Genomic DNA, 16,733 nt, shown 5'->3' on the forward strand with positions numbered 1-16,733 from the left:
GCAGTTAGCAGTTAACTAGCTTACTTCAGTAACAAGTATTATAGCTATCTTTTAACTCTGTTAACAACCTCTACACCGTGATTCACAGAGTCTGTGGAGGCTTCTGTGAAGGCTGTGTTCACTGGGAGGCTGCTGAGCTTGTTCTGTTCTGTTCTGTTAACCGCTAACAGCGACTTTAGCAGCTAAAGCTATCTGTCCATCAGGAAAGCTCTGTAATTAACTAGCCAAGAACTGAAGCTGAGCAGCTACAGGACATCACAGAGTAACCGGAAAATATTTTCTTCATAAAATATAAGTTTGACCAAAATCAGTAAAGAAAGTTATAATATATATAATAATATATGTACCATGAGGCACTGAAACACTGCAGTCTGCTCGAGTGAATGAATGTATCTTCTTTCAATGATATGCAGCTTCATAAGTGAGCATTTCATTGGATGCAATTAGTTAGTTTGGATACAGGATGAATTATTAACAATTTCAAATTGTTTTGCAGGAAAAGAAAAAAATCTGCAATACCAATTAAAATACCAGAGAATACCTACAAAGCAACTTTTTGTCATTTTTGGGCCAGATACTGTCATGTAGATAACATATAGCACAATAAATATGAAATAATATCAATTTTGCCTTCATGGGAACTTACAGATAAACTTGGGCTCTTTGTTTGGCAAGCAACAAGTCACTATTATCTGTTTTTTTTATCATATGTGCCATAACAGTTTATTAATGATTTGTAAATTATAAGCATTTATAAATCATTTATGAGGGCAGTCTTATTGTAAATGATAGCAAAATGATAAAGGTGGAGATGACAAGTAGAGCCCATAATTACAGTCTGTTATACATTTTACAGTACATGATTCATAAGTCAAGTAAGGCTGGTGATTTAACTGTGATTCTTTAATTAAAGAAAATAAATGATCTTAAGGATTTTCTGACAATCACCATTTCTTCATAACACAGTAATTCGGTAATACTCTTCTTCATGACAATTCTTTGAAAATATTACTCACTGCACTGACTAGTTTCTGCTTGCAACACCAGCCTCAAATGCCTTCCAGTTAGTAATGCTTACCCTCTATCATTATCAACGTCCCACTATTTATTTAGTAGCAATCTTAAAGTATAAATGATCAATTTTAGAAAAATGCAGCAGGAGTCCACATATTAAAGCAGGACAGACAAACATGGATGGATTACAAGACAATGGGTCCCTGGGCACAGACATGTAGAAGGACCCACGATCTCTACACAGATTTTGTAGTTGTTTTGCACCTTTTTGTTGTCATTTAGTTTCTGCTTGTAGTTGTTATGCATCTTTCTGTGTCTCTGTATTTTTGCAGTCTTTTGTGGTATCAGTATTGTGTCTCTTAATGGTTGTTTTGTGTCTCTCTGTAGTTGTTCTGTGTCTCTTTGTCGTCATTTAGTCTTTCTTTGTGGTTGTTTTGTTTCTCTTTGTAGTTGTTTCAGTCTTTTTGTAGTCATATTACATCTCTTTGTGGTCATTTTGCGTCTCTTTGGGGTCAGTTTCTGTCTGTTTGTGGTCAGTTTCTGTCTGCAGCTGTTGTGTGTCTTTCTTATTTTTGCTCTTTTTTATAGTCTTTTTGCATCTCTCTGATGTCATTTTGTATCTCTTTGTGGTCATTTTGTGTCTCTTTGCAGTTATCTTGTTCTGCTCCTTTTTGTCATCATTTTGCACCTCTTTATGGTCATTTGCATCTCTTTGTGGTCATTTTGTGTCTCTTTGTGGTCATTTTGCATCTCTTTGTGGTTCATTTTGCTTCTCCTCAAGGCTGTTATGTGTCTCTTTGCCCAACATTTTGCAGGTAAAGGCCCAGGAAGGCCCTGGACCCTTTGTGCCCAGAATGCCCATTCTGTAATCCATTCATGCAGACAAAGTAGGTTTTGGAGAGCACATTTTGGGAGTTTTGGATGATGCAAAATGTTGTCACAGATGAGAAAATTATCAAAGCTTTTGGAAAAACAACTTACTCGGGGGGTCACTGGAGGCAACCCAAAGCCCTAATCCAGTTTCTGCTAACTGTATAGTGTAACAATACACCACGAGCTGGCACAGTCTGGTCCACCATACCAGCTGTGAGAAAGCAGTGATCCAAAGTTGAAAGCTATACAAGCCATGGGAAAGCTGCAATCCTATCAACACACTAACACATAGGCACATAAACGTACATACACATGCACACACACACTAACATTTTCTGTTGCTCACTCACAAACAGTATAATATGCCAGACTTCCAATTAGGGCAATAATGGCTGTGGGAAAAAGTGTATACTCACACATACTCTCTCTTTCTCACACACAAGCACGCACACACACACACACACACACACACACACACACACACACACATACAGTAACTGAGACTTTCTAAGCTCAACGTTAATAGCACCCAGTTGTTCAGTGCCAGAGACAGTCCCTGTGGGAGGAGGGAAGGGGGTGGTACTGAAGCTTAGACTAATGCAACAAGAAGGACACAATTTCCCAACAAAACATACAGGGTAGGAACATTTAACAGGACTTTGGTTGCATGTATAAATTATTACTGGGGGAGATGTTTCATGTTTATGGGGCAATTCAACTGAAATCTTTATCAAAATCCTATTTTTAAAATGTCCTAAACAGATAGTTATTTGACATAGGTTTGTATGAGGTACTTATCTATCATCAATTTTAGCAAAAGTAGTGGTTGGCATGCCCCCAGTTAGGAGAAGCAGAGAGGAGCATCACAATGTCAGCAACAGAAGGTATTTTAGCCACTTAAAAAAGATCCACCTATCAATATCAGTTAAAGTGTATGCTATATTTAGAATATTTTCACCACTTTCCTTGCAGTCAGACTGTCTTTTCTGACAGGAAACAGCCAGTATATAAGACAAACACGAAACCCCCGCAGACAAAATCAGTAATTTTACCTCGCAGAACGCAGGAGTTGCTGGTCTACCCAGGTTTTGATCGGTTTGTGTGAAGTCCCACACTAACACAAACAAACTAAATGGTCAAGTCCGTAGTAAACCAGCAACTGTTGTGCTCTGCAAGGTAATATTACTGATTTTATCAATGGAGTCTGGTTGGTTGGGAGAGAGCAATATTTGTCTGATATAATGCTGGTTTCCTGTCAGAAAAGACTGTCTGAGGGTAAACTTAAGTGGAGTTAATATTCTAAATATGGTGCATACTTAAACTGATATAGTTTTTTTTTAGGTGGGCCTTTATTAAATAGCTAAAATAGCTTTTGTTGGTGACCCTGTCCACAGCAGTACATTGCTTAGCATCTGTGCTGGTGCCCCTCTCTGCTGCTACAACCTGGGTGCTGTCAGCTGGCATCTACTGTCGGTAATACGCTGATTATGGATAAGTATTTCATACAACTCCATGGCAAATAAGCCCAAATATCCCTTTCAAAAAAAGGCATAATCTGGTTATAACATAACAACTATAACACTCATTAACCTGCACTTCTCAGCTATTTTATTGTTTTTATTTCTATCCTATTCTTCTCTATTTCCCACTGTCCTTTTTAAAAATAAGCTCCATTTCAGGGACATTTTCTGAAGTTTTCTCTCAGCTGATTAGCCCCTCTTAGCGATGTCCTACCCTGTCAGGCAGCACATTAAAGGGAAGAACTAGGTTGCAGGAGGACGAGGACATAATAACACAGAATGCAGGGTGAAAACGTAACACAAAAAGCAAAGCAGAAAGGATGAGAGATGGTGAGACGCAGTGGCAGAGGGACACAGATGGTAGGGAGGGAAGGCAGAACGATAGGACGGAGACAGAGGGATGGGGTGGAAGTTGATGCGCTGGATGTCTTCCTCCTGTTCCATCAGCAGAAGCCTGTTGGTGGGAAAATGCAATAATGAGAACAGCTGCAGTGGATACACACACACACACACACTGAGGAGAACACAGTCCTCCACTTAGCCACCCGCTCTTCATCAGCAGATCCACATAAACTCACTTTCACACAGATGCAAAAACACACACTAACTCTCACCCTCACACTCGAAGGCTTGCAGCACGGTGGTGTAAGTGGGGCCCAGCCAAGAGGTGTAGCTACCCAGAACCCTCTGCAGGTGGTGGGTGGCATCACTGAAGAGCAGATCGGATGCGCCATAGCCTGCTGAGCTGAACAGGCTGAAGCCCTCGGTGGTGTTGCCAAACACATTCTGCAGGAGGGAGAGAGTGTGTGACAGGACTTAATGCATGAGGGCATGCATAGATGTGCGTTGGCGTGCGCTGCAAACGTGTGCGTGTTTGTTTGGATTTGTGTGTGTGCGTGTGTGTAGCCAGGGGATCAGTACAGGATGTATCAGTCATCCTGGCATCTCCCACACACACACTCAGTAAGGAAGAAGGATGACAGTTTAGCAGAAACCTGCGCTGTGAGACACGCTGATCGATAACACAACTCCACAGAGATACGAGACAAACACACATACCTGGAGAGTAACACACACACTGCTGATATAATTTCAGCAGCCCATACGCACCTGTAAACGTTCCAGGAACTTCCAGACGCGACACTTGTTCTCCATTCGCACCACGACAGCGTTTGTGGGGACAGCTGCCAGGTGGCATCGCTCATGCTCATCCAGACCCGCCTCGGTTCCATCTGGACACAGCAGCTTCAGGTCCTCCAGCTCCAGATCCAGGGCCCAGGACTCCTGGTTCTTACCTGTGCAGGAGAGGTAAGAGTGAAGATGGGTCAGATTTTAATTCAAGCCCATTTAAAGCTCATACTAAAAGTAGCAGCATTATCTAGTATGAAAATAAAAGATTAATAAAGACACACTATGTAACTTTCCAAAGAAGAAATGACACAATATTTGTCTTAAAAATCAAAAGTTTAATTAGGAAGTAATAAAGTGCACCATTGCTCTGTTGATTGCTCGCTTTAAACTCCCTGGATAGCAATTATTGTCCAATCATAGTTCAGCAACAGTAGGTATAGTCTTGCGATACCAAGCACTGGAGATCTCACCACCTACCAGTCGTCTGGGGATTTCTAAATGCAAGGTAGTTGCTTGAACGGCGGATAAAACTGCTGCTAACAAACCTACACCCTTTATATTTTTTTTAAAAAAAACACGCCTCATAGGAATCTTTACTCTTACCCCATTCTACTCAGTAGTAAGCACACAACTTTATTATGTTTGCACTTTGGATTGGTTCTTTTTTTTTTTTTTAACTTTATTTTTAACTTTTAAATTGTTTCAACCCAGTTTTAACAACAAAGGCTGGAAGTCTGCCCTCATCTCCATTGAGCAAAGCATTTAGAGACTGACATCTGAGTAAACTCAAGCTTTGGATGTGTCCACATATTGACACAATGTGCATGGTGCTCTAATAAGTGCCTTTTCAAAATCAAAAATACAATAACAAAGGTGTATGAATAAATTACATAGTGTTCACTTGCTTAAACCTAAGCTGCAAGCATTAGCTTGCCAGGGTAACTAGCTTACAACCTATAGCAGTAACCTAACCTTCAATGGCAGGGGGCATGTTATCAGCTTACTACATTATTTTTAGGGGTTACAATTAGAAACTATTAGTCTGTTCAAGGCTAGCTTCGCACAACCAGACTTATCTCTACAGTTTGTTTTAGTGCTGTGCTGGCACTGGAGAAAGGTCTGGCTGAATCCATTATCATTCTGATGTCGAGGAAAAAAACACTGTTTTTTAATATTTCATTGAACTAATTACAATCATCTTTGGGCGGCACTAAGTCTTGGATGCAGTGATGGGGATCTTACAAAAAAGTGTCAGGTGGAACTTGGTTTGGTGGAACATTTGCACATGGGGAGGTATACCTCCAAGTTCCAGCATTATAACAGTAAAGGACATGAGTCAACTGTGTGATACAATAACCCTTCTTGGGTCAAAACCTGCCATTTTTACATGGTCACTAGCTTTGAGGTTGTTGTTGTTGTTGTTGTTGTTGTTTCACATAGCGACAAGGACTTTGAAAATGGTAACACACAGATAAAGGAAGGGGAGGAGAATGCCAGCTGAAATAGTCAGCCAAGGGCAGGCTTATACTGACAGTTTCCTTAATGTGAGTCAGACCAGTTCAAAACCGACACATCCACCATGTGAGAGCCAAGATGCTTAAGCTCAGGCTAACTAATTAACAACTGCTGCTCTTTATTTGGTGAGGGGGAGTTTAGAGTCCAGCAGTTCTGGCCAAACTTGCGTTAAATAGTGTTATGTTTGCCAAACTCATCATCATCAGCTGGTAAGGAATGCTGACTTTCTGCCAGGGACAAGAAGCTTTAGCCTTTTTTTTAAAGTCTTTTAGCATTATATGCATGCAGCCATCAAGTGCATTAAGACCCTTTAACAGGGTTCTAATTCTTACACTTGCAGAGTTTTAGCACATGAATTAGCATGCACACACACACACACACACACACACACACACACACACACACACACACACACACACACACACACACACACAGCTTCCACTGGCCAACTACAGCTATAAAATCCTGCTTGTGATGTAATTTCAGCCCTGAGAATCCTAGCTGCATAGTTTCTGAGGTATTGTAGAGATGTCTACATTCTCTCCAAAACAATGGAACTCCTGTGGTGGTCCTGTGGTGCTCAGTGAGCCAAAAAAACACATTTGAAGAATTCAGCAGCACTGTTTCTTCCTAGAAGTTGCTCAAAATAATCTACGGCTACTTTCTTTCTGCAGTAGACTCTGCTGGAACTACTTTCTTTTCTAGTAGAAAGAAAGTAGCTCCAACATGAAACTGCTCACAACAAGGTCTGCGGATTATTTTGAGCAACCGGGTCGTGAGTTTTGGAAAGAGACACTGGTTTTGAATTTTTTGGTGCTATGAGCGCTGCACTCCAAGTGTCATTTAGTCCCATTATACTGGAGAGAAAGCAGACATCTCAACTCTGCAACTCAAACCAAAAAAAATCTAGACAAATAAATAGCACTACAAGCCAGGGGAAAACATGTTTTTTTTTTTATTTTGGGGTGAACTGTCCCTTTAAAGTGTTTACTTGGTTTGGTACAACCAATAGAGCTTATATATTGCACTATAACTATCAAGAAGTTTTCAAAAAAACATAACCTGATATATTATTTAGCCTACATTTATTATGTATGTCATCAACTTAGATCTTTAGTTGCATAACAGCTTAAAATTTTATTTTGACTTGATGACACATTTTTTCAGATTTCTCATTCAGGGTTGAATCTGATTGTTGACTTTACAATATACAATATAAACTGAATATTTCACATTTTAACTTTGAGCGATGTGTTTAGCCACCTCCTACAAGGATTGCAAAAGCAAACAAAACCCTACTTAACCAAACAAAAAATTAGATGAAGAAGCTGGGCCACCTTGAAGCTACTTTCTCCCTCCCTCGACAGCACAGACCTTCTGTGTTTTCTCGACCTCTGTTAATTGGTGTGACTCTGGACATTTCTGAACCATATGAGAAAGCATGCTTCGTTAAACAGCTACAGTGTTGTTGTGGAGCCGGTGTCAAACCGCTCCTTCTCGGCTGCACCAGCAGAGTCTGTGTAGCGTGACTGCGATAATGATCACCATTAATTTTGGATGTTGCCCAAAGCAGAGGAGCAGATGCAGCAAACAAAGAATTAGGGCATTTCTTTGCTGGACAAAAATGTCTGAACCACTGTCTGTCCCTTCCTGCCTGTATGATATATCTGTTTCTCATATATGTTCTATTTAAATCTCATTATCTACCTCTCTCTTTGTGTATCTCTGTCTCACAAACACACATATCATAGAGCATATCATTTCAGTGTAATCTGTTCATTGTACTGTGGATTTCACACACAGCAAAACACACTTGTGAGAAACGTTGTGAAACACTGACATCCTGTGTCTTGACAGGGACTAGCACTCCCTGCTGTCCCCATGTAACCTCATCAAGAGTCATTTAAATTATTAAATTATATCATTATATAAGCAGTGTCATCTATAAAATGAAAATTCAAAATGACACTGACCGTCCAGATTGTCAAAGACCGTCGTGTGTTTGACGAAAGCCACGTCGCCGAGGTTCTCTGCTACACACCTGGAAGAAAAACATAAAACACACAAATTATGAGACACATTTAATCTATAAATAGATCAAAACAGGAATAAAGTGGAAATCAGCACACTTGGGGAAAGTGTTATTGTAACAGCATGACTCTGGAGACCATAATTAAACTCCCTCTACCGCCTATTGTTGCGCTTCAAGAATTAAAAGCAGCTCCTGTAGCCTTTTTATTCCCAACTCAAACACACTTAGTAATTTGCCAAAGGCCATTTTACTGAGCACTGCAGCACTGTAACACGCAGTAATGCATAAGTGAATGAAGTCATGGCATTGTCTATAATTATAACATGCAGGCAATGAGTGAAACTGACATTAAAAAGAAATTACAGCCCACAGGAATTCATCCAGGATGTTTGTTCTCTGTTGGTTTGATCTGTTTTAACCTCAGGTGGGGGGTGGATCTTTTGGGAGGGATATCAGGTCAAAAGTAAATGTCACATAGAAGTGGTATTCATAATCTAAAAAGCTGGCAAGTCATAAATCTAGAATAAACATTGTATTTTTTAGTTAGGTGCCTATTCAAATATTGAAAGAGTGTACTGTATAAGCTTAGAACATTATAATTGAAGTATATGATGGATATTTCCCTGCTCAAAAAAGTTGATCCAGCAGGTTTTGGGTTGATATAATTTATCACACAAATTTGGTGCAACATTTTTAGCATTTTTGACCATTTGAGAATTAACCCCTCCTAGGACACGCATGTTTTGGAGCCACAGTCAACTTTCTCCTCTTGTTTTCCTGTACATAAATACGTTATCTGCTAGGCTTGTCTATGTTGAAAAGAAAACCAAACTACATAATATTAATACTGTGATACTTGTATTATGTTATTAACTACATCTTTAACAGGTAATTAGTAATCAGTTAGCAGTCAGTTGATAAAAAATGGTCAAAAGTCCCTCCAAAAACATCACATTAAGACACCATAACGTTTTGCAGAGGGAGCATTGCTTCTGCATTTTTGCAAATGGATGGCAAGCAGTTCTGTCCAGGGAATTGTTCAGAGACCCAGACATTGTCAGCGTACCTAGGAAAGCCATTCATCTTCTGAATGCAGCAGGTCTCTAGTTTGTGGTTGTGAATTTTCATGAGGTTATGATTATCCCAGAGGTCATGATAGGTCATTTTAAACAGTGAGGTAAAGTTTCTAGAAAAGGTCTCTCTACAATCAAATGGCTACTGTAGACACGAACATCATCACACACAAATTTAATTTGGCTCATTGAATTCACAGTAGTCTCGGCTTTCCAGTCATACCAAAATTATGCAATTCCAGCACATATATACTATACTGCATGCAAAAAACTGCATTGCATTTGCAGGAAACTCGTGGGATTATCATGAAAGTGTATGTCTGTAAAGGAGAGACTCTTGGGTACCCACAGAATCCATTTTCATTCAGATAACCTGAGGTGGGAGGTCAAGGGACCTCTTTTCAAATAACTATGAGAGTTGAGAGTGGACATCCCCGTGAAGTCAAAGAGGTTAATGAATAAATGGAGTTTTTGTCTGTTACTACCATGTAATGTCATATTTTATGCCTTCTACAGACCCTAAAAAAAGACTCAATCGGGTCATTACACATTCATCCCTGTATTAATACTATCATCAGCCTTTTTTAGAGAGCAGGCAGCTCTAATTACACACTTTTTCCTTTATGGAGACAGTAGGCTGAAACAGATATAAAGTAGTGGAGACACGGAGGCAGAGGTCATAATAACTACTCCACCTCTGGGTGCAATTAGAGTATTATTTCCCACGTTATTATTACCTCAGTGCCCCGGCCTCTCCATAGTGCCTCTCTCTGTGGTTGTTGGCGCAAATGTGTCTGTCGTTCTCGTCTCCGATACAGGCCTCGCACAGGTTCTTGGGGTTGTTGCCTCTGGGATCATGCTGGGGGTCCTTAACACCCGGCACACAGCTGTAACCAAAGAATTGGCCGACGGCTGGTGAAAAAGACAAAGAATGAGTTAGAGGAAGAATAGCAAAGGTTAAAGGAGGGTAATTCATTTTTAATCAAAAAGGCAGTCCTCCAATTATCCACTTCTACCTTATCCTGCACTCCACTAAGGATTATACTAAATGATATTATGTGTATTCTAGACAAGTGCGGTGCGAAAAAAGTGCAGCTAAAGCACTTTGAATTGGTTAATGAACGTTTGATTAACCATGAACAATTTTGATAATTGATTAAACGATAACAACATTCTTTAGTTTCATCTTCTGACTTGCATAGATTTGCTTTTAATCCTTTATTTAACCACAGAGGTCCCATTTAGACAGATCTGTTCTGTCATGGACTCCTGGTCAAGACAAAAAAACACAAGAAACAGATGCAAAGCAGGTCAGGATGTCAGGGGTTAAGGAGAATCGTGAGAAATGATGACACTTATTAAAAGCAACAACATTTCTCTGTCAAAACTAATTTTAAAGTATTTTTTAAGCATGTCAAGAGAGGGTAACGATTGCAAGTTAAGTGCACCTTGCAGCTCATTCAAAGTGTGCTGGGTGTGAAAAGAAAGGGCAGATTTACCCAGCTTGATTCAGGAACATGAGGAGAATTTTCTCAGATGATCTTGTAATATGTCAGTAAATTGAATATATACTGGGGTATTTACCAAGTAAAGCTTTACCAATAAAAAATAATGTGTTGGTTTTTCTTCCTAAATACAATAAAGTCCACAGAACCATTTCATATAAGCTTTTTTTTTTAGGAGGCTATCAATATGGGCAACAAATATCAATTTGTCATCCAGCCAGATGCCGAGGTATTTCTCAGAGGAAATCTTCTCTAGATGAGTGCTTTCCAGTGATAAGACTGTACAGTTAGTGAATGATGAACACAAACACATAAAAATCATAACTTTAGTCTTTTTAGAGTTTAAAACCAGTTTTAACATGTGGCATCTGCAATAAGTTATAAACAGTCTGCAAGGGAAACTAAAACTTATTGATGATATTATCTAAAACAAAAGAAATTGTACTAAAATCATTTGTTGCAGCAATCTGGAGTTATTATTTTCTTTTTGTGAAGAAGCCCCATGAAAAAAGAGGTGGTCCATCTCTCAGTACTTTTCAATACCACAATATACTCTGTCTGTAGCTCTCAGCCCCAGAAACACTATCCACTATCTGGACTAAACACTTCTGTATTAATGGTTGACTGTTTTCAGCTACAGATTTGGTGCTCTAGTGAGTATTTACAGTAGCAGGACAGTGCATGTGAGATCAGCTCAAAATAAACTACAGAGCCCATGTTTATCACACGAACGTGTCCCCCAGTGCAACACTGTGGTTCATTTGTAAGTATTTAATATTTTCTGGACAACAATGGAGCAACGGAGGATGAAGATATATCAGACTTTGGATCTTTTCATTGTTGCTTTTGGTCTTTTCATGGGTTTTTATGACACTCAGAAAAATGTAGCCAGCCTCATCCTTTCAGAGATATTCATCTCCTCCATCTCGCTTCCTGAACACTCTCAAAGAAAAAAAAAAATCCAATGTTTCCTTCTGTTCGTTGATACACCCCACACTCACACACACACTTATATGCACTCACATACACTGATCTCACATTTACTGAGAAAAGATGCACTGTTCTCTAACTGACTCTTCTCCTCTTACCTCTCCATCCCTTCACTCTCCATTCCACATCACTGCTCCCTCGCTCTCAAATAGCTTACACACATCACACACATCACACACACACACACACACACACACACATACATTTACACTTCTCCCGCTCAGTCTCACCTCTGGGGAAGTTGCACTGCTCCCCCACGCTGATCTGGGAGGTGTTGACCAGGTACCCAATAGGAACGGTCCACCCCACAGTGGTGCGTATGCCGGGGTGACAGGAGCTGCGTTCGTGCATCTCCAGCAGGGACAGGTCAGAGGAGGAGCGGCGTGCCATTGCCACCACGTAGTAGCTGATACCATCTGGAGGGAGGTGAAACAGAGGGGGAGAAAGCAAGTGGCAATAATTTATCAGATCAAGGGAACATGAAAAAAAAAAATTAAGAAGAAAGAATAATGTGTCTGCACATGCGGCTTATCTTCAATGACTTACATAACTACATTTATCATGCTTACTTACTGCAAATCACATTAAATCAGGCAAATGATTTATTTTCTATCCCAGTATTCACTGGCAATGCAATTGTTGTGCCTACAAAGCATCATAGTGATTTACAGGGTTTCTGCAAGTTTCAACAAGTTACATTTTAGTCTTTTTAAGATCTTTTTAAGACCATTGTAGATATAATCTAAGACCCATTTCAAAGAATCTCCAAAGAAGTTTTTGCATTAGTGGTTATTGGTTTAATGTTGGTTTGGCTGAAGCCCACCACAGCCTCCTGGTAACTTGGGGGATACTGGAAAATCAGAGACTGAAAATCATGATTCTGTTTTGCACTGGAAATACAAACACTACAGTAGAGATATAAATATATATAAACATATTCTGTAGTTGAAGGAACCTGTCTTTTTCCAAATAACAATGAGCAACCATGGATTGAAGAAATATCTGTTTCTGTTGCCCTTTTTGTGCTTTCCAAAATAACGTATTCCAACTTGAGTGCATCCCTATTGATATTTGACTTTAATTAGTATTAAATGACCGGCATTTGTATTTGAGTCTGTTTTCCTTTGATATTAGTTGTCTTTTTCTATAACCTTTGTACTGTTTTTTTGTTGTTGTTGTTTTTCTTGAAGTATGCTATTCTTAACACAACACTGATGCTTTAAATGTAACTTTTTGACATTTTTGTGTTCTTGAAGATCCAATAAACAAAATATATGACCTGCTGCTAGGCTCAAACCTGTGATTTTCTTACCCACTCCGTTGTGAGACTCTCCTGCAGACACCTCCAGGCCGTAACAGAGACCAGCAGCATAGACGTCATCACCAGACATGGAGGCTGCATCTGCTGTCCCATTCTGTAAAAAAAACCCCAAAAACATTGATTTTGTTTTGTGCATCTGAAAATATTTCAAATTACATGTATCTGACAGAATTAGCAGTACTAGAGGAAGTGCAAAGGATCATGTGTAATATTTTAGTTTATGGCCCAAATCCTATTGTTTTCTTTGGAATTTGAGTAATTAAAGTTAGAATATGCAGGATTTGTCGGTTGTTGATGGGTTGCTGTATTTTGAGCTGGAAATCCTACATAGTATACTTTTAATTAAGGTGGAAAATAGATGTATTTTGTATTGCAGACTGGACTATCAGGTACCTTGATTTTATCCATGCAATCTCTGCTGTCCAGACCACGGACACATTGCAAAGTTCCCCTAATATTCCGAGCTGTGGCGTTCCCAGCCAGATCCAGACACTTCTGCTCTTCAGCATCAGAGAGCACACACCAGGAGACTGAATGAAGAAAGTTGCAAACAAGGATGAAATTAAACGCACATACACTGTACCTGCAAATGCAACTCCACCTTTTAAAACATTTTAAACATGACTTTAAACATGCACATGAATAAAAAAATAGTCTTAAATTGATGTTCTGTTGGGTTTATACCTGTAGTTTGTGGACTGGAGACACATCTGACAGACAGAAGAGGCAGGAGGAGGAGTAAAGCAACGGACAGTCTTCTCTCTGGACGCTCCATGTCGGCTCTGGTAGGAATCCCGCTTGGGACAGACTCTCTAATACAGCAGAGATGAGGAGCAGGTGGATTTCATCAATATCCCTCTCGTATGACCTGGTCCTGAGACAGAAAGAGGGGGAGAGAGAAGGTGGGTAAAAGGTGGGAGAATGAGGCAGGTAGGCTGGATGTAGAAAGAAGAAAACATTACATTATTCCTCTCTCCCCGCCTCTTAAGTCAAAGTGCTCAGCAGATAATCCTTCCTCCATCTCATGATAGCAGTATAGCATTTCTACCACCAATTATCCACTGAGACTTATCCCCCAGTGGATGGGATACTGGTGGACACACGCAGGCCCAGAGCAGTTCAGGTCACCTGGCACAGAGTGCTGACCCAGGGTCTTTAATTAAAAAACCTGTGGACAATGTGTCTCTGTGCTGGAGCTGTGTTCCTGGAGAATAGATACCGGCTGGGCCCTGCTACGACTCACTGGAGACTAAAGCTCCAGGTAAGAAAGAACAAACAGCACTGGCTATTGTTCGCAGCCACGGGAGCCAGTGGAGGGAAAACATATCGGCTACCTGATACAATTCTCCCTTTGCTCTCACCAAAGCACACACACACTCAGTTTTCCTGAGCCAACCCAGAATTAAATAAATCTAAAGAGGTAGAGTTTGTTTAACAGACAAATAAATGGATTCATCCTCTAATCCACCTTTTAGTTTGCAGTGTTATGTAATATCAGATCTGCATGGCTGCTCAGGTCATCTTGGTTTTCGTGCAGCTTTTTAGAGATGGAGAGCTCTTATTTGGGTCGAGGGTGGGATATCAGATCCCAAGCATGCATGAGTAAAGGGACAGGAAAGCACAGAGTGTCACTTTGACACTGAAGTGCTGAATAATACTGACAAACTCACCTATAACAATATTTTTAAATACCTCAATATCAATGTTGCAACACTGTTGTAGGGGTGACTATCAGAGGTGGGAAGTAACTAAGTAAAAATACTTTGTTACTGTGCTTAGGTAATTTTTTCAAGTGTCTGTACTTTACTGGAATACTTATTTTTCTGATAACCTCTTCCTTTTGCTCCCTATATTTTAACACGAATATTTGTACTTTCACCTCCCTACATTTTCAAAACAGACTCATTACTTTAGCTGTAGTGCATATGAGGGAAATTATTTTAAAAAAAGAGAAGAGGATGTTTTTTTTTTTTAGTTGTGCATTTCGAGCATAAGGTTGAAATGTTGAGGAAAAAAGTCAAAACCTGAATAAACTTGAACTACATCAGAAGAGAATGTTTTTTTTTTATTTTGCGTTTTGAGAATAAAGTCAAAATGTTGAGAAAGTTGAACTAAATCAGAGGAAATTTGTTTTAATTTTGCATTTTGAGAATAAAGTCGAAATGTTGAGAATAAACTTGAAATTTCAAGATTAAAGCTGAACTTTTAAGAATATATCAAACTACTAACAGTAGCACCTGTGACTGCCTCTACAAAATGCCTTGTGTAGATGAATTGGTGATTCAGAATCACTTTTAGTAACAAGGAAATTCTTTCTCTTTCAGTGTGTAAACACAGTGTGGTAATCATAATTAGGACTTTGAAGAGACTGTTCCTTCAGAAGGAGAAACCTCACGGGCTTGGAAGAGGTGGCTGCTTTCATGCAAACTGAAATAGCTGGTAATGGACAAATACAAGTATATCGATGGTTACACCTGCTTGCAGTTCATAGAGGATATGTTGTATCACAAGACACAATAAGATGTGAAATGGCATTGGAGATGCAGGCATTACAGCAACAAAGGTCCTACGGCTTCAGCTTATCATACGAATCCTAATGCCACAGTGCGTCGGGAGTTTTTTATGGCTCCACCCCTGCGACAGCCGTGGCCACGGGCATTATGTTTTAAGGTCATCCCATTCTTGTGAACGTGGTATCTCGTTAATGCCTTGAGGAAAACTCTTCAAACTTGACAACTTGGACTCAAAGATGAAGTGATTAGATTTTGATAGTCATAGGTCAAAGGTCAAGGTTAGTGTGACCTAATTTCCCTCCCATTCTTGTGAAAGCAATATTCCAAAAACATCTTAAGTGAACTTTGACTCAAAGATGAGCTGCTAATATTTTGGTGGTCGAAGGCAGAGGTCACAATGACCTCAATAATACATTTTAGGCCATAACTCATGAATTCATATGCTACTATGACATGCTTACACACACCATATCTAATAAGATACAATGATGAAGTGATGACATTTCATATCTGAAGGGTCAAAGGTCAACTTCACTGTGACATCATAATGTACTGTTCTCTATCAGTCATTAAACATAAGTGAAGACAGCGTGACACTTGACACCTTTTAATAAATTCCCTCAAAGTTACAGGTCAGTATAGTCTTCATATGAGTCTGGTCAGACATGGATGTAAACTGCAACTTGATGCTGCAAGTGACGCAGTAATTCTATTCTTTAGACATAATATATCGGTTAAGTCACGTACTGTATCTATTCTTAAAAGGTGCAGAAGTATTTATCTTTAATGCAAACACCGATCCAGGGTAAAACATTAACATTGACCTTAATGTCTGTAGCTCAGACTAAAACAGGCAGGGGCTCAAATGACAAACCACTTTAAATGATGATTCATAGAGATTCAAGTATTTATCTAAATTTAACTTCTCCATGACGACTTTTTATGGAGTTGTCTCAGAGAATGACAGTGACAGTGATGTTTGGCACTTCCACTTTTTTGTCAAACAAAATGAATTAAAGAGAAATTCAGACAACAAAAGTAAATTTCACATTCAAGTTAGAATACAAACTGGCTGAAGTTAGTACACTATGAAAATGGACAACAAGCCCATAATGTCAAGAAAGTGACCAGTGATATGAGATTTATTAGACTCTACTATTCTACTCATGTCTAATATGGGGAAACTAAATATTTATTGACTTTACCAGGAATTGTTCTTGAATGCAATAATCGCTGTCTGTCTTTC

The 16,733-nt window shown here is 39.4% G+C and overlaps 1 protein-coding gene across 1 annotated transcript; it reads right to left on the reverse strand.

Annotated features, from left to right (window-relative positions):
• Positions 1-2,981: 2,981 nt before the first annotated feature.
• Positions 2,982-13,844, reverse strand: otomp (otolith matrix protein). The gene is made up of 9 exons (XM_084743069.1): positions 13,659-13,844; positions 13,368-13,504; positions 12,966-13,068; positions 11,884-12,069; positions 9,896-10,070; positions 8,027-8,094; positions 4,518-4,702; positions 4,022-4,193; positions 2,982-3,861 (listed from the first exon to the last, which is right to left on the reverse strand). The coding sequence occupies exons 1-9, from the start codon at positions 13,747-13,749 to the stop codon at positions 3,851-3,853; spliced, it is 1,128 nt and encodes a 375-aa protein (XP_084599195.1). The 5' UTR covers positions 13,750-13,844; the 3' UTR covers positions 2,982-3,850.
• Between the last annotated feature and the right edge of the window lie 2,889 nt (positions 13,845-16,733).

Source organism: Lutjanus erythropterus, chromosome 18 (assembly GCF_056507025.1).
Source record: "Lutjanus erythropterus isolate fLutEry1 chromosome 18, fLutEry1.hap2, whole genome shotgun sequence".
NCBI lineage: Eukaryota > Metazoa > Chordata > Actinopteri > Lutjaniformes > Lutjanidae > Lutjanus > Lutjanus erythropterus.

Coding starts and splice junctions, on each gene's coding strand:
- otomp (XM_084743069.1), bottom strand. CDS start 13,749: ATGGAGCGTCCAGAGAGAAGACTGTCCGTTGCTTTACTCCTCCTCCTG. Junction 10,071..11,883: donor GCAGTGCAACTTCCCCAGAG/GTGAGACTGAGC, acceptor CTTTTTCACCAG/CCGTCGGCCAATTCTTTGGT. Junction 4,703..8,026: donor GGTCTTTGACAATCTGGACG/GTCAGTGTCATT, acceptor TCTCCTGCACAG/GTAAGAACCAGGAGTCCTGG.